General features: G+C 38.3%; 1 protein-coding gene across 2 annotated transcripts in view; it reads left to right on the forward strand.

Moving 5' to 3' along the window:
• Window positions 1-18900, forward strand: part of TCF7L1 (transcription factor 7 like 1) — an 88313-nt gene that overhangs the window by 53603 nt on the left and 15810 nt on the right. For both annotated transcript variants that reach the window (XM_053718134.1, XM_053718135.1), the window contains exon 4: window positions 5501-5584. In XM_053718134.1, coding sequence (XP_053574109.1) covers window positions 5501-5584 — 84 coding nt within the window. The remainder of the gene's footprint in view (window positions 1-5500; window positions 5585-18900) is intronic.

Here is an 18900-nt window from a genome sequence, read left to right on the forward strand (position 1 = left end):
TAATTTTATTTTATAATTTATTTATTTTTTATTTTCATGTTAACAAGCTACAAATGAATATTTAAATAGACACTTGCAAGGGCTGTTGCAAAATAAAAATAAAAAAGTTTACAACTCTGTGAACAATAGAATATAAACTCTATAAAAACACATAGAAAAGTTAGTGCAATCATTTTTACTGAAGTGTAGATTTAAATTCAAAGCTTTTTATTGTTTTACATTTGTGTATTGTATAGCAGGTTTGTAATATCTTTAGCTGCCTGCTTAAAATTTGTAATCTTTGGGGCATTATGTATTTTCTTTTATTGTTTTATAAACTAAATGTTTGGAAGGTGAGTCACTATCCACCAATAAAGGAGTGTAAATTCTGCTCATCAGCCAGTGAGCAGTTAATATCCCGTACTTACTTTTAACTTCAAAATAAACCATTTAAACAAACCTTTATGTTAAAATAAACTAAAAATCTATCTCCGTATCTATCTCTATCTATTTTAAACGCAATCTTTAAAAAAAAATTTGTTAAACATACATTTCTCAATATAAAATGCATTAAACTGTAAAATACAAACAACAAAACTAGCAGTCACTGAGAAGTGCAGTACATTTTTAAATTACAATAATTAGTTAAGGTTTTGTCAATTTTTATTGTGGCAGCAAGACAAAAAATTGCGATAAATCGCAATTAATCACACAGCCCTAGCTGCAATGTTTAACAATGCAGGATTTTTTTTTATTTTTTTTTTTTAAAAACTCGTACAATTAAAGGGGCATTCAATCAAAATTAAACTTTCATTATTCAGATAGAGCATGCTATTTTAAACAACTTTCCAATTTACTTCTATTAACAAAATGTGCACAATCTTTTTATATTTAATCTTTTTGAGTCACCAGCTCCTACTGAGCATGTGCAAGAATAAGTGTGTATGCATTTGTGAATGACTGATGGCTGTCACATGGTACGTGCATGCATTTGTGATTGGCTGATGGTTGTCACATGGTACAGAGGGAGTAGAAAAAGACATAACTTTTAAAATTGTCAGATAAAAAATTTACTACTCATTTGAAGTTCAGACTAAGTGCTATTGCATTATCTTTTTATCTTGCATTTGTTGATTATGCAAATCTACTGTGTTGACTGGTCCTTTAATCGCACAGCCTTACTAACTATCTATGTATCTATCCAGACCATCCAATAAGCTAGAAATTGAAATCCCCATAAACTGTATTCTGCAATGTACTTTATTATTACTGGTTTTACTGTAATGTAACTGGAAATAGTTTTTTCCACTGCCCCCAGAAAGGCTAGAGTGTATCCTACAGAATTCAGAGCTCTATCTCTATGTTCTACACAGTGATTGCTTGATTGCAGGGTTAATATCTCTAGGGATGTGTGTGTGTTTTATATGTGTATGTATGTATGTGTGTGTGTGTGTATATATATATATATATATATATATATATATATATATATATATATATATATATGTATATATATATATGTGTATATATCTATATCTTCAGCAAAATAATGAAAATGTTTTATTTGCAAAACATTTTGCAATACTGAGCCTTATTGCTGATTATTTAACTTCCTACATTAAGGAAACGTTTAAATGCCTATTGCTTTTGTGTAAATATTGTGCTTTGTCTCATGTTCCGTTGAGAGCCAAAACGCAAAATCTGTAACCTGGTTTTCAAAATCCTGTAAATTGCCTAAACCAGTTATTGATTTGCAGTTTACAGAAGTTTGCTTTTTGGTCTCTATAAAGGAGCATGGCACAATTTTTACACAAAACTAAGATGTTTTATGAAACTCAACATCTTTCTTTTAGGATTCAGATAGAACATACATTTTTAAACTACTTTACAATTAATTTTAATTGTCGATTTTGCTTTGTTCTTTTTGTATCCTTTGTTAAATAAGGAGCAATGCGCTACTCTGATCTAGCTGAACACATCAATAAGCCAATGAAATGAGGCATATGAGCAGACCCCAATCAGCATTTAGCAGCCAGCTCCTGAGCCTACCTATGTACGCTAGGTATGCCTTTTTAACAAAGGATGCCAAGAGAACAAAGCAAATAAGATAAATGAAGTAAGTTGGAAAATTGTTTAAAATTGTATGCTCTATCTGAATCATTAAAGGACTAGTAAATACAGTAGATTTGCATAATCAACAAATGATAAAAAGACAATGCAATAGCACTTGGCATGAACTTCAAATAAATAGTAGTTTGTTTGTTTTTTCCTGACAAATTTCAGAGTTAAGTTAGACAGCCATCAGCCAATCACAAATGCATATACGTATATTCTGTGAATTCTTGCACATGCTCAGTAGGAGCTGGCAGTAGGAGCTGGTGACTCAAAAAGTGTAAATATAAAAATCCTGTGCACATTTAGGTAATGGAAGTAAATTGGAAAGTTATTCAAAATTGCATGTTCTATCTAAATCATAAAAGCTTAATTTTGACTTGTGTCCCTTTAAAAAAAAATAATAAAAAAAAAAAATTGGGCTTTCATGTCGCTTTTTAATGTTTCTTTACATTGGCATGAAAACATTGTGTAAGGCAAATCGGAACACTCACCATTAAATCTATAATCTATTATACAGGGATTGCTTCTTAAATATATCTACTGTTTTAACACTACATTTAAAGAGCAGCATGAGGTGGAAAAGTTCAAGTAAACGTACCAAAGAACAGCTGTTCAAATCTTGTCCCTTTTTTCACACAGCATGTTTTTATGTACGTGGGCCTGTTGGTCACTTCCACATGTGCTGTACATATCAAAATATTAGTTAAACTGTCATCTTTACAGCTCCCTGGGGTTAAATGCTCAGATAGCCTTATCTGTTGGGTATAGTGGGCTTTTAATAGTAATGCTGCGGTAAGGGGAAGTGTAAAGTGAAGGGGGGGGGGGTGCAAGACACAATAGTATTATTCTGGTTGAGGTCTGGAAACTGTCAGCAGGAACAAGGACATTTCCTGTTGGATTCCAGACACTATACTTCAGCCTCTCGACCCTGGCACTAATCACACCACTTATTTGCTGCAGTATAAGCCTGGCATTGCCCTTTGCACACAGCGCCCTCTGCTGTACACATGCATGTTACACCTCCCTTTAATCCCTTTTTTATTAGTAGTAGTATTTATATTTTCCCCAGTACTTCCTGCTTATCTTTAAATTAGTACTTCATTTCAAACCAGTGTAGGCCTCACTAAAATGTTGGTTTTAGGCATATTTTAAACGCCTCTTGATTCAGATTTTGTTTTGTCCAGGACTCCCTAGAGAAGTCAGAAAGTAAAATCTATAGCTTAGGTTTTCAAAGTGCTGCAAATATTGCAGGTTACACTAGTTTTGCTTGTAGGTATATTGCAGCAAAAGCAAGCCAAATGAATACAAATTTGAGTTTGTCCCTGGATGTCCTGACAAGATCTCACCTTTTTTGACTCTCCTCCCTTTTCTAGCATTAGTTCAACTTCACAGTATGTTTTTTTTTTTTTTTTGTAATCTGAAATGTATGTCTGCATTCTGGGGGGTTTTTCTACTGGAAATACACATTTATTGAGACCCTCTTTGGCTTTGTTTGTTTAGTAATTCTCATCTTTTTGCTTTTTATCTCAGTATTTTGTTGTATGTGTTTGTTTGTTTTTAGTAAGAAGCAAGGGAAAATGTTTGAGATCTATTTTATAGTATTTAGGTAACTGCTTGTGCACAGTTTCATTTATAATTTTACAAATTAGGTGGTTACATGAATATGCTGGTTCTGATTGGCTCTCTAGCTGTGTTGTGCTCAATATCTGCAATGTTGGGCTCCTCATTGGGACTTCTCATCCCTTGCGAAGAGGTTGCATCAAAATTGCAGTCCATATCCAAAATAGCAATCTCTATCCTCTGCCCATCCATAGATGTCTGTATGAGCTTCATCACTGGGACAGGACTTCATTAGTGGAGATCTGAGTTTGAGTTTCTACCCCCGCATTTTTTTAAAATTTATCTTTGTAAACCTTTTATTCTGTCTTCATCCATTCCTATATTTCTTTTTTTTTCTTTTTAAATAGTGTTTACACTGTATTTTAAACTAGCATATAATGGTTGGTTTCCACTGGAAAAAACAATTCCTCTGGGTGAAACAAATACTTGATTTCCAACCCCCCCCCCCCCCTCTACATTTTTTAAATGGGCCTGTCTTTAAAAAAATATATTACCCATCTAACTTTCCCATTATCTCTGTAAACAAATTACATGCTAACCAAACAAAACCTCAAGAGAAAAGACAGGTTGGCCAATCTGTCGATCAAGAGGTTAGGTAAACCAAAGTAAATTTAATTCCTAATGGAGACATTAATGCTCAGATGATGTGTAGCTGTGCTGGAACATTCCTCTGCCATATAACTGGTACAAGGTCTCCTGTCCGGTTTCTCACTGTGAAATGGTTTCCGGCAGCTGGGACTTGTCAGGCTCTCCGGAGTGTTAGTTTTACTGCCTGCACCCTTCCGTCTCCCAAGTAAACATTCCCTGGAACCACTAGGATTTAGATCTGTCCATGCAGATTGTTTCCTGCTGCCCCTCACCCACTGAGTCATAATCCTGCACTAAGCATGTGGGGTGGGGGTGCAGCATTTCTTATAAAGGCATATAAACACCATTTTGGGGGGGAAATGCAGATTGCCAAAGCACATTACTGTGATTGTCCTTTTTTTTTTTTTAATAAAGTTTTTGGTGTGCTCCCTCCCTATAACTTTAGTATTTATTATACATTTGTGAATAGGCCTCAAGTTTAAATTGCCTTCATGATCATTTGATAGTTTTTGTATTGTGAGCTTTTAAGTCCAGGCCATGCCTGTTAGGGTTGGAATGTTAATTCTATTGATGTGATGTAGCTTATTAAATATCCTATGTCCCTATAGACTTTTTTTTTTTATACCACAAAATCTTGTTTAACCACTTTTTTTTTCTCTTACAGCTTTAACATTTTAATGGAAAGGTTTTTTTTTTGTACATGTCTGCTTTAAAATCTTTCATAAAAGTATTTATTATTATTTTTAATATGCTCTGGATTTCTGTGTGTATATGTATGTTTTGAAAATTGTACCATATGCATAAACAAACAAAATAACCAATATGACCAATAATACAAAGCAGTAATTTTATCCTCTATTGCCTCTTTACCCAAAGGTCCACAAGATATATATATTTATTTATACTGTGTGTGTGTGTATATATATATGTATGTGTGTGTGTATATATGTATGTATGTATGTATATATATATGTGTGTGTGTGTATATATATATATGTATATATATATATGTGTGTATATATATATATATATATATATATATATATATATATATATATATATATATATATATATATATATATATAAAAATTAAAATGAATCTTTCCATTTCCTTAGACTGTGAATTAGAATCTTTTTAGCTACATGCAATATATCTATTCATCCATCCCCCTTCTATTTTTTCTTTCTTCTCATTCAGTATTTACAGATGAAATGGCCGCTTCTAGATGCCCCCAGTACAGCTGGTTTGAAGGATGCCAGATCCCCATCCCCTGCCCACCTGGTGAGTTGTAAATGTCTCTTCTCTGTTCATCTCAAGATACAAGGTTATCGTGCCCATCTCTGTTCTAACCCATTTCACCTGAGTGAGGAATTTCTGGCAATTACGATTATTACCGGACTGATTATATATATTCCAGCAAACAAGCAAGAAATTAGGTGTTTGATTTTATTTATTTAAAAAACAAAAAACATTAAGTAATTTTTTGTCCCTTTTTTTTTTTGGTTGGTAAACTATAGGGATATTTTAAAAGCTTTATTTTTTTGTACTTATTACACCAGGTAGAAGTTTTTGTAGATCAAATGCTGAAAATAAAGTTTTTTTTGTTTTGATTTTTCTCTAGGGAAGTTTTATTGGATTCCCATGTGGTACCCCAATCTTCTGAGCAGTTAAAGGGACAGCCAAGTCAATTTTTTTTTCCTTTCCTGATTTATATAGAACATGTCATTTTAAAAATCTTTCTAATTTACTTTTGTTTTCTTGATATCTTTTTTGGCTAAACATACCTAAGTAAGCTCAAGAGTAGCAATGCACAACTGGGAACTAGCTGCAGATTGGTGGCTGCACATATATTCCTTTTTGTTATTGGCTCACCAGATATGTTTAGCTAGCTCCCAGTAGTTTGTTTTCTCCTTCAACAAACAATACCAAGAGAATGAAGCAAATGTGATAATAGAAGTAAATTGGAATGTTGTTTAAAGGGACACTAAACCCCAAAAAATTCTTTCATGATTCAAGTAGAGAATACAATTTTAAATAATATTCCAATTTACTTCTATTTTCTAATTTGCTTAATTCTTTAGATATGCTTTGTTGAAGAAATAGCAATGCATATGGATGAGCCAATCACACGAGGCATCTATGTGCAGCAACCAATCAGCAGCTACTGAGCCTATCTAGATATGCTTTTCAGCAATGTATATCAAGAGAATGAAGCAAATTAGCTAATAGAAGTAAATTAGAAAGTTGTTTAAAATGGCATGCTCCTTTTTAAATCATGAAAGAAAAAATATGGGTTTTGTGTTCCTTTAAAATCTTATGCTTTGTAGCACTGGTTTTCAAACTTGTCCTCGGACCTCCCCAACAGACCAGATTATCAGGATTGCCTTGGGTGAGAGCAGGTAAAATAACCACGTTTACTAATTAGCTGATTATTTCACCTGTGCTCCAGTTCAGATATCCTTAAAATATGGCCTGTTAGGGAGATCTGAGGACAGGTTTGAAACCCAATGCTCTGTCTGAATCATGAAAGAAACCTTTGGGTTCCATGTCCCTATAAATCATAGCAAGAGGCACATGAATAGGGAGAGAAACCCTGGAAAATGAATACAAATCCACATAAACCTATTGAAGTTTTGATTTTTTTTTTATTCTCACCTACTTCATTTTTGCAGGTAAAGAAAATGTACCTTTTTAACTCTTCATTGAAAGCTATTTTAAAGGACATTAAACGTCTTTCTTTTGTCTAAAATTGTGTTTTGTCCCACGCTCCCATCAACATAAACAGAACCTAAAGGTCAAATAGTTATGAAGTTGTAAAAATACATACGGAGTGACTGTCCCCATGTGGTTGCAATAATTCCCACTGTTGAGGTTGTTTGCACATGTAAAGTAAGGACCACAATTCAGATATTTAATTCTTTAGAATTATGAATTTTGGAAACCTTGAGGGAAGCAGTGGAAGTATTTAAATGCAACTTTTGTTGAACTTTAAGTTTTTAATTTTTTTTTTGTATTAAAAGAATACATTTTATTATTACTTGACTAGGATTGTGTGTGTGTATGTATAACATTTATATATGTGTGTGTGTGTGTGTGTGTGTGTGTATATATGTGTGTATATATATATATATATATATATATACCGTTGTAAATTTAAACCCAGTTTATAATGTAAGTCAATGGGAAGTGAGGGAGATAGGTTCCAGGCCCCTCTCAAAATTGTCATAAGTTACACCTAATACAACACAGACGTCACTTGCATTTTTCTACAAACAGTTCTTTCTATGCATTCAATCTGGACTGATTTATAGACAGGAGGATTTTGTTCCTTTGAAATCTGCTCGATAGCTCAGGTCTGGTTAAACTGATTAATTTCAGCTTGCTTGGCTTTGCTGCAACACAAGCGGACAGCTCTACCTACTGGCTATTTTAATAAATGCAGTGCTTCTCAATGCTTTTCAATAGCAGTCACATGACTGGAAATAAAGGTTGTTATTCTGAAACGGTGTAAATTGAACTGTTGTAAAACGAGGGATATATATATATATATACACCAACAAACAGAAGAGCACTCCAAAGGTCTCTCTTATTGTGAATGTTTTCGGGTAAATGCAAAACGTCCTCAGACTTGCAGTGAAACATTGCACTTACCCACCACCTGTGTTATACCAGCACGATAATCAAACATCACGGTCTCCTCAGTAGACACGCCCCAAACATGGGTAAGAAATCACCTGAGGCAACGTGTAAGTGTAAAAAATATACTTTACCAAAGAACATAAGAAAACTTGAAAAAACTTAAACAGCATGTAAAAATACTAGAGGCCATATTCAAAACATATTGCGTTGTTTAGTACAACCTGTCAGGCCGAAAAACTCCTAGAGTCCAAACCTGGACGCTACGTGGTATCCATAGCAACCAACGTAGAGAGACCCACTGCCGGATGCGGAAGAATCGGGTCAGTAGGATTAGCTGGTCTGTCAATGTTGCCAAGCAACCGACAGCAATATGGCTAGCAATAATAATATGTGAGAATCTATGAAAAAAGTAAGTTCTATCAGTAAGTGTACACATCCTATACTGGTGTATAATAGGCCTGGAAGCTACGACAAGACAGGATATTATAAATAGGAGTCTGCACCGTGTGCTTCCAAAAGATAGTAATGAGCAGTTACCTTGGTAACAATCTGCTCAAAAGTATAAATATATACATATCTGGAAGTCGACACGCAGAGTCCCGAATAGCCGCCAAAACAAAACCAACAAAAACGATGTGTAAGTATATCCAGAATGGAGTGGCAGTTCAACAATATAATATATAGACTCTTGGAGGATAAGATTATAGGGACAGGCTATACGGCAGAGTGCAATATACCAGGCAACCCTTATTGGGTAAAGGCAATATGCCTAATTATTAATCTAGGATCGTGGACCTCAAAATAGATTGTTAAAGGTAGGTATGAATGTCTACAAAAAAAACTTCCAATCGAGGTGGGTATTTAATCCCTTCGATATGATCGCGTCCAGATGGAATGTCCATTTTGCCTCTCTTTGTAACAGTGCTTTGTTCCGGTCACCCCCCCCCCCCATTCATTGGGGGTATGTGGTCAGTAATAGTATATTTGAATTCAGTGACCTTGTGTTGATGTTCTTGAAAATGCCTGGCCATCGGCTGTTCCGAGGTACCCCTCTTCAAAGCAGTGCGGATAGCAGAACGATGGTTCGCCATCCGTGTCCGCAGATCGTCTGAGGTCTTACCCACATAATATAATCCACAGGTACAGTGTAGTAAATACACAATGTATGTAGTTGTACAGGTTAGACGAAATCTGTGCTTGTAAGTTTTACGTCTGTGGGGGTGAGTAAAGGAAGAGCCAGTAATAAGACCTCCGCATGTAATACAACCCAGGCATCTAAAGACGCTGGGTTTCTTCGTGTCTAGCCATGTTGATTGTTTGTAACAGTGCATCGGTTCAGTTTTGATTAAAAAGTCACATAGTGATCTAGCCCTCTTTTATATCCGATCCGTGGTGATATTGTCTGAAAAAGTGGTAATGTTTTGTCGGTTTTCAATACGAGAGAGATATTAATATAAATACAGTACTGCGCAAATGCTTAGGCCACCATTAGATGTGGTGTTTTAGCAAAGTTTTAATGACCATCCATATGTTCATTTTTTTTTTTTTTGTATCTTTTTTAACCCTTTCCGGTCCTATTAATTTGTAATAAGTGCACCAGCAGGTCTTATTTATTTTACCATCAGCTTTCGGGATACAGATGAGAAGTGTGCAGTTATTTTATTATGGGAAAGTGATCGCTCTCTCTCTCACACTTTCACTCTTACTCACTCACACTCTTACTCACTCACACTCTTACTCACTCACACTCTCTCTCACTCACACTCTCTCTCTCACTCACACTCTCTCTCTCACTCACACTCTCTCTCTCACTCACACTCTCTCTCTCACTCACACTCTCTCTCTCACTCACACTCTCTCTCTCACTCACACTCTCTCTCTCACTCACACTCTCTCTCTCACTCACACTCTCTCTCTCACTCACACTCTCTCTCTCACTCACACTCTCTCTCTCACTCACACTCTCTCTCTCACTCACACTCTCTCTCTCACTCACACTCTCTCTCTCACTCACACTCTCTCTCTCACTCACACTCTCTCTCTCACTCACACTCTCTCTCTCACTCACACTCTCTCTCTCACTCACACTCTCTCTCTCACTCACACTCTCTCTCTCACTCACACTCTCTCTCACACTCACACACTCTCTCTCACTCACACTCTCTCTCTCACTCACACTCTCTCTCTCTCTCTCTCTCTCTCTCACACTCTCTCTCTCTCTCTCTCACACACTCTCTCTGCCACATGTAGCCTAGCTGTGCACAGATCACTGGTAATGTCACTGGGAACTTCGTCACCTTTCCTGTCCTATGTCAGAATATATCCAACATTAAACTGCAAGCGGTAAAAGCCTTTGTCGGATATATTCCGACATAGTACTGGAAAGGGTTAAGATACAAACAGGAAATATGTACACAAAATATAAAAAAAAAATTTCAGAACAAAATGGCTTCTTCAGGCAAAAGTCTGTATTTAGTGTGACCTCCCTTGGCATTCAGCACATCTTGAACTCTTTTGGGGAGACTGTCCTGAAGTTTTCTGAAGTAACCTTCTGATATATTATACCAGGCTTCTTTCAGCACTTCCCAGAGTAGTTCTTTGGATTTAGGTTGTCTTTTATTTCTTTCTCTGTCCAGGTGATCCCATACTGCCTCGAAAATTTAGTGGAGGCCAGTCCATAACTGTCAGCTGTTTTTCTCTCCAAATATGATTTCACTGTATTCGCAGTGTGCTTGGGATCGTTATCGTGCTGAAAGATAAAACCATTCCCAATCAGGCGCTTTTCCAGAAGGAATAGCATGATGAATTAAAACCTGTCTGTACTTTTCAGCATTCATGATCCCATCAATTCGGACAATATCTCCAACACCACTGGCAGAAATGCAGCCCCAAACCAGGACAGACCCTCCACCATGTTTCATTGAAGGCCGCAAACACTCATTCTTCCATCTCTCCAACTCTTCTTCTCTCATATTGTCGACGATTGGACCCACAAATTTTAAACTTGGATTTGTCACTCAACATTCTTTTTCCACTGATCTTCATTCCAATATTTGTGAGCTTTAGCTTATCTTAGCCTTTTAATCATTTTCCCCTTCTGAAAAAGTGGTTTCTTGGCTGCTACCCTTCTACAAAGACCATTCCTGATCAAGCTTCTTCAGACTAGAAGGGTCAACTTGGCATCCAGATGAAGCTGCCAGATACTGAGCCAGGTCCTTGCTGGACTTCTTCGGGTCAATCAAAAGACCACTTGGCCTCAAGTGTAAGGGGAGGTCACACTAAATACTTGCCACTTAAGCCTCTAGAAGCATTTTTTTCTGATTTATTTTGTTTTTGTTTTTTAATACTGCATATCCTGTATGTTATGGTTGTATTCCAATAAAGAGACTGAGAAATAATGTGTGTGTCTATGTACAATATCTCTCAAAAGTAAGTACACCCCTCACATTTTTGTAGATATTTTATTTTTTTCATGTGACAACACTGAAGAAATTACACTTTGCTACAATGTGTAAAGTAGTGAGTGTACAGCCTATATAACAGTGTCCATTTGCTGTCCCCTCAAAATAACTCAACACACAGCCATTAATGTCTAAACCGTTGGCAACAAAAGTGAATACACCCCTAAGTGGAAATGTCCAAATTAAACCCAATTAGCCATTTTCCCTCCCCGGTGTCATGTGACTCGCTAGTGTTACAAGGTCTCATGTGTGAATGGGGAGCAGGTGTGTTAAATTTGGTGTTATCGCTCTCATACTGGACACTGGAAGTCCAACATGACACCTCATAGCAAAGAACTCTGAGGATCTGAAAAAAAGAATTGTTGCTCTACATAAAGATGGCCTAGGCTAGAAGATGATTGCCAAGACCCTGAAATTGAGCTGCATCACATTGGGCAAGACCATACAGCGGTTTCACAGGACAGGTTCCACTTAGAACAGCCCTCGCCATGGTCGATCAAAGAAGTTGAGTGCACGTGGTCAGCGTCATATCCAGTGGTCGTCTTTGGGGAAATAGACGTATGAGTGTTGCCAGCATTGCTGCAGAGGTTAAAGGGGTGGAGGTTCAGCGTGTCGGTGCTCATACCATACGCCGCACACTGCATCAAATTGGTCTGCATGGCTGTCGTCCCAGAAGGAAGCCTCTTCTAAAGATGATGCACAAGAAAGACCGCAAACAGTTTGCTGAAGACAAGCAGACTAAGCACATGGATTACTTGAACCATGTCCAATGAGACCAAGATAATATAAATATATATATATACATACATACATACACGCACGGGCACACTCACAGGAACGAACAACCGGCTCAATACTATTGTTGGCCTGTTCTATGGCGATAGTGTGCTTCTCTGTGTGTGTGTGTGTGTGTGTGTATATGTATATATTTATTTAAAAAAAATATATATTTTTTGTGTGTGTAATTATTTAGCCACACACTAAAGTGCAGATTTTAGCTGGTTGGCAGTACATTTGTTTTAGCCTTTTTATAGGCTTGTTTTTGCACCTGGCTATGTTGCCTTTCTAAATTTACTGACCATTTGTAGACTTCCTGTATAGAGCACCCAATATGGTAAATACATTACAAAATCTCTAACACAATAGTTAAAAGCATCTAAATCTGTAATTAAGACAGGTAGAAATTCCCAAATCCAAAATTCTGAAATCCAAATTTTTTAAATAATAATTTTTTTAAAAATAAACCGATCAAAAATTTAAATTTTTTTCCTGACCTGTAAAGTCACAATCTCTGCCTATGTCTTAGGTTTGTTTTTAGTGTTCTAAATGGCAAAAAGTCTATATTTATTTAAAACCATAAATGTTAGTTTTCTGAGGGTACTAGGTATACAAACGCATTACAAATTTATATAAAACTACCTCTAGGTTACATGTATAAGCTGTATTATGACTGTAAATATTGACTAAATGACAAGATATATACTTGGTTTACACTTGGTTCCATCCCCCTCTCCAAGTTGTCTCATTTCTCTTGTTAAGTGTATCCAGTCCATGGATCATCCATTACTTGTGGGATATTCTCCTTCCCAACAGGAAGTTGCAAGAGGATCACCCACAGCAGAACTGCTATATAGCTCCTCCCCTAACTGTCATATCCAGTCATTCTCTTGCAAGCCTCAACCAAGATGGAGGTCGTAAGAGGAGTGTGGTGTTTTATACTTAGTTTATTCTTCAATCAAAAGTTTGTTATTTTTAAATGGTACAGGAGTGTGCTGTTTATCTCAGGCAGTATTTAGAAGAAGAATCTGCCTGCGTTTTCTATGATCTTAGCAGGAGTAACTAAGATCCATGGCTGTTCTCACATATTCTGAGGAGTGAGGTAACTTCAGAGAGGGAATGGCGTGCAGGTTTTCCTGCAATAAGGTATGTGCAGTTAATATTTTTCTAGGGATGGAATTTGCTAGAAAATGCTGCTGATACTGAACTAATGTAAGTAAAGCCTTAAATGCAGTGAGAGCTACTGGTATCAGGCTTATTAATAGAGATACATACTCTTATAAAAATGTAATATAAAACGTTTGCTGGCATGTTTAATCGTTTTTATATATGTTTGGTGATAAAACTTATTGGGGCCTAGTTTTTTTCCACATGGCTGGCTTGAATTCTGCCTAGTAACAGTTTCCTGACTTTCCACTGTTGTAATATGAGTGGGAGGGGTTTTTTTGTGCAGCAAAAATTACAGACACAGACATCCAGCTTCTTCCTGCATGATCCAGGATATCTCTGGAGGGCTCAAAAGGCTTCAAAGTCGTTTTTCAGGGAGGTAACAAGCCACAGTAGAGCTGTGGCAGTTGTTGTGACTATTTAAAAAAAAAACAAAAAAAAAAAAGTTTTTGTCAGTTATTATTCTGTGTTTGGTATTAAGGGGTTAATCATCCATTTGCAAGTGGGTGCAATGCTCTGCTAACTTGTTACATACACTGTAAAAATTTTGTTAGTGTAACTGCCTTTTTTCACTGTTATTTCAAATTTTGGCAAAAATTTGTGTTTCTTAAAGGTGCAGTAACGTTTTTTATATTGCTTGTAAACTTGTTTAAAGTGTTTTCCAAGCTTGCTAGTCTCATTGCTAGTCTGTTTAAACATGTCTGACACAGAGGAAACTACTTGTTCATTATGTTTGAAAGCCATGGTGGAGCCCCATAGGAGAATGTGTACTAAATGTATTGATTTCACCTTAAACAGTAAAGATCAGTCTTTAACTATAAAAGAAATATCACCAGAAGATTCTGACGAGGGGGAAGTTATGCCGACTAACTCTCCCCACGTGTCAGACCCTTCGCCTCCCGCTCAGGGGATGCACGCTAATATGGCGCCAATTGCATCAGGGACGCCCATAGCGATTACCTTGCAGGACATGGCTGCAATCATGAATAATACCCTGTCAGAGGTATTATCCAGGATGCCTGAATTAAGAGGCAAGCGCGATTGCTCTGGGGTTAGGAGAAATACAGAGCGCGCAGATGCTGTAAGGGCCATGTCTGATACTGCGTCACAATATGCAGATCATGAGGACGGAGAGCTTCAGTCTGTGGGTGACGTCTCTGATTCGGGGAAACCTGATTCAGAGATTTCTAATTTTAAATTTAAGCTTGAGAACCTCCGTGTATTGCTTGGGGAGGTATTAGCTGCTCTGAATGACTGTAACACAGTTACACAGTTACCAGAGAAATTGTGTAGGCTGGATAAATACTATGCGGTGCCGGTGTGTACTGATGTTTTTCCTATACCTAAAAGACTTACAGAAATTATTAGCAAGGAGTGGGATAGACCAGGTGTGCCTTTTTCCCCACCTCCTATATTTAGAAAAATGTTTCCAATAGACGCCACTACACGGGACTTATGGCAGACGGTCCCTAAGGTGGAGGGAGCAGTTTCTACTTTAGCAAAGCGTACCACTATCCCGGTTGAGGACAGTTGTGCTTTTTCAGATCCAATGGATAAAAAATTGGTGGGTTACCTTAAGAAAATGTTTATTCAACAAGGTTTTATTTTACAGCCCCTTGCATGCATAGCGCCTGTCACGGCCGTGGCGGCATTCTGGTTTGAGGCCCTGGAAGAGGCCATCCATACAGCTCCATTGACTGAAATTATTGACAAGCTTAGAACACTTAAGCTAGCTAACTCATTTGTTCTGATGCCATTGTTCATTTGACTAAACTAACGGCTAAGAATTCCGGATTCGCTATCCAGGCGCGTAGGGCGCTATGGCTTAAATCCTGGTCAGCTGACGTGACTTCGAAGTCTAAATTACTCAACATTCCTTTCAAGGGGCAGACCTTATTCGGGCCTGGTTTGAAGGAAATTATTGCTGACATTACTGGAGGTAAGGGTCATACCCTTCCTCAGGACGGGGCCAAATCAAAGGCCAAACAGTCTCATTTTTGTGCCTTTCGAAATTCCAAGGCAGGTGCAGCATCAACTTCCTCCGCTTCAAAGCAAGAGGGAACTTTTGCTCAATCTAAGCAGGCCTGGAAACCTAACCAGTCCTGGAACAAAGGCAAGCAGGCCAGAAAGCCTGCTGCTGCCTCTAAGACAGCATGAAGGAACGGCCCCCTATCCGGCGACGGATCTAGTAGGGGGCAGACTTTCTCTCTTCGCCCAGGCATGGGCAAGAGATGTTCAAGATCATATCTCAGGGATATCTTCTGGACTTCAAAGCTTCCCCTCCACAAGGGAGATTTCATCTTTCAAGGCTATCTGCAAATCAGATAAAGAAAGAGGCATTCCTACGCTGTGTGCAAGACCTCCTAGTTATGGGAGTGATCCATCCAGTTCCGCGGACGGAACAAGGACAGGGTTTTTATTCAAATTTGTTTGTGGTTCCCAAAAAAGAGGGAACCTTCAGACCAATTTTGGATCCAAAGATCTTAAACAAATTCCTCAGAGTTCCATCTTTCAAAATGGAAACTATTCGGACCATCCTACCCATGATCCAAGAGGGTCAGTACATGACCACAGTGGACCTAAAGGATGCCTACCTTCACATACCGATTCACAAAGACCATTATCGGTTTCTAAGGTTTGCCATTCTAGACAGGCATTACCAATTTGTAGCTCTTCCCTTCGGGTTGGCTACAGCCCCGAGAATCTTTACATAGGTTCTGGGCTCACTTCTGGCGGTTCTAAGACCGCGAGGCATAGCGGTAGCTCCGTATCTAGACAACATCCTGATACAGGCGTCAAACTTTCAAGTTGCCAAGTCTCATACAGAGATAGTTCTGGCATTTCTGAGGTCGCACGGGTGGAAAGTGAACGAGGAAAAGAGTTCTCTATCCCCACTCACAAGAGTCTCCTTCTTAGGGACTCTTATAGATTCTGTAGAAATGAAAATTTACCTGACGGAGTCCAGGTTATCAAAACTTCTAAATGCTTGCCGTGTTCTTCACTCCATTCTGCGCCCTTCGGTGGCTCAGTGTATGGAGGTAATCGGCTTAATGGTAGCGGCAATGGACATAGTGCCATTTGCGCGCCTACATCTCAGACCGCTGCAATTATGCATGCTGAGTCAGTGGAATGGGGATTACACAGATTTGTCCCCTCTGCTAAATCTGGATCAAGATACCAGAGATTCTCTTCTCTGGTGGTTGTCTCGGGTCCACCTGTCCAAGGGTATGACCTTTCGCAGGCCAGATTGGACAATTGTAACAACAGATGCCAGCCTTCTAGGTTGGGGTGCAGTCTGGAACTCCCTGAAGGCACAGGGATCGTGGACTCAGGAGGAGAAACTCCTTCCAATAAATATTCTGGAGTTAAGAGCGATATTAAATGCTCTTCTGGCTTGGCCTCGGTTAGCAACACTGAGGTTCATCAGATTTCAGTCGGACAACATCACGACTGTGGCTTACATCAACCATCAAGGGGGAACCAGGAGTTCCCTAGCGATGTTAGAAGTCTCAAAAAGAATTCGCTGGGCAGAGACTCACTCTTGCCACCTGTCAGCAATCCATATCCCAGGCGTGGAGAACTGGGAGGCGGATTTTCTAAGTCGTCAGACTTTCCATCCGGGGAAGTGGGAACTCCATCCGGAGGTATTTGCTCAATTGATTCATCGTTGGGGCAAACCAGAGTTGGATCTCATGGCGTCTCCCCAGAACGCCAAGCTCCCTTGTTACGGATCCAGGTCCAGGGACCCAGATGCGACGCTGATAGATGCTCTAGCAGCGCCTTGGTTCTTCAACCTGGCTTATGTATTTCCACCGTTTCCTCTGCTCCCTCGACTGATTGCCAAAATCAAACAGGAGAGAGCATCGGTGATTCTGATAGCACCTGCGTGGCCACGCAGGACTTGGTATGCAGACCTAGTGGACATGTCATCCTTTCCACCATGGACTCTGCCTCTAAGACAGGACCTTTTGATACAAGGTCCTTTCAATCATCCAAATCTAATTTCTCTGAGACTGACTGCATGGAGATTGAACGCTTGATTCTATCAAAGCGTGGCTTCTCCGAGTCAGTCATTGATACCTTAATACAGGCACGAAAGCCTGTTACCAGGAAAATCTACCACAAGATATGGGGTAAATATCCTTATTGGTGTGAATCCAAGAATTACTCATGTAGTAAGGTTAGGATTCCTAGAATATTGTCTTTTCTCCAAGAGGGCTTGGACAAAGGATTATCAGCTAGTTCCTTAAAGGGACAGATTTCTGCTCTGTCTATTCTTTTGCACAAGCGTCTGGCAGAGGTTCCAGACGTTCAGGCATTTTGCCAGGCTTTGGTTAGAATTAAGCCTGTGTTTAAATCTGTTGCTCCTCCGTGGAGCTTAAACTTGGTTCTTAAAGTTCTTCAAGGAGTTCCGTTTGAACCCCTTCATTCCATTGATATTAAACTTTTATCTTGGAAAGTTCTGTTTTTGATGGCTATTTCCTCGGCTCGGAGAGTCTCTGAGCTATCTGCCTTACAATGTGATTCTCCTTATCTGATTTTTCATGCAGATAAGGTAGTTCTGCGTACCAAACCTGGGTTTTTACCCAAGGTGGTTTCTAACAAGAATATCAATCAAGAGATTGTTGTTCCATCATTGTGTCCTAATCCTTCTTCAAAGAAGGAACGTCTTTTACATAATCTGGACGTAGTCCGTGCCTTGAAGTTTTACTTACAAGCTACTAAGGATTTTCGTCAAACATCTTCCCTGTTTGTCGTTTACTCTGGACAGAGGAGAGGTCAAAAAGCTTCGGCAACCTCTCTGTCCTTTTGGCTTCGGAGCGTAATACGCCTAGCCTATGAGACTGCTGGACAGCAGCTCCCTGAAAGGATTATAGCTCATTCTACTAGAGCTGTGGCTTCCACATGGGCCTTCAAAAATTAGGCCTCTGTTGAACAGATTTGCAAGGCTGCGACTTGGTCTTCGCTTCACACTTTTTTTCAAAATTTTACAAATTTGATACTTTTGCTTCTTCGGAGGCTGTTTTTGGGAGAAAGGTTCTTCGGGCAGTGGTTCCTTCTGCTTAATCCTGCCTTGTCCCTCCCATCATCCGTGTACTTTAGCTTTGGTATTGGTATCCCACAAGTAATGGATGATCCGTGGACTGGATACACTACAAGAGAAATAAATGTATCAGGTAAGCATAAATTTATGTTTTTATAGATGCAAATATTTCAAAATCCAAACTATTACAAAATCCAAACCTTTTCCGGTCCCAAACAGTTTGGATAAAGGGTTATTAATGTATGTATTTTTTCACTTTGTCTTCTGGCACCAGGTCAACCTACAAACCAAATAAATTCAGAAGTGGTATATATATATATATATATATATATATATATATATATATATATATATATATATATATATATATATATATATAGTTTATGCAAAACTGGGGAATGGGTAATTAAGGAATTATCTATCTTTTAAAACAACAACAATTCTTGTGTTGACTGTCCTTTTAAAGTACCTATAGGAAGTTTCAAACATTTTCTTGGTCTGGTTGAAAT

Source organism: Bombina bombina, chromosome 6 (assembly GCF_027579735.1).
Source record: "Bombina bombina isolate aBomBom1 chromosome 6, aBomBom1.pri, whole genome shotgun sequence".
Lineage (NCBI taxonomy): Eukaryota > Metazoa > Chordata > Amphibia > Anura > Bombinatoridae > Bombina > Bombina bombina.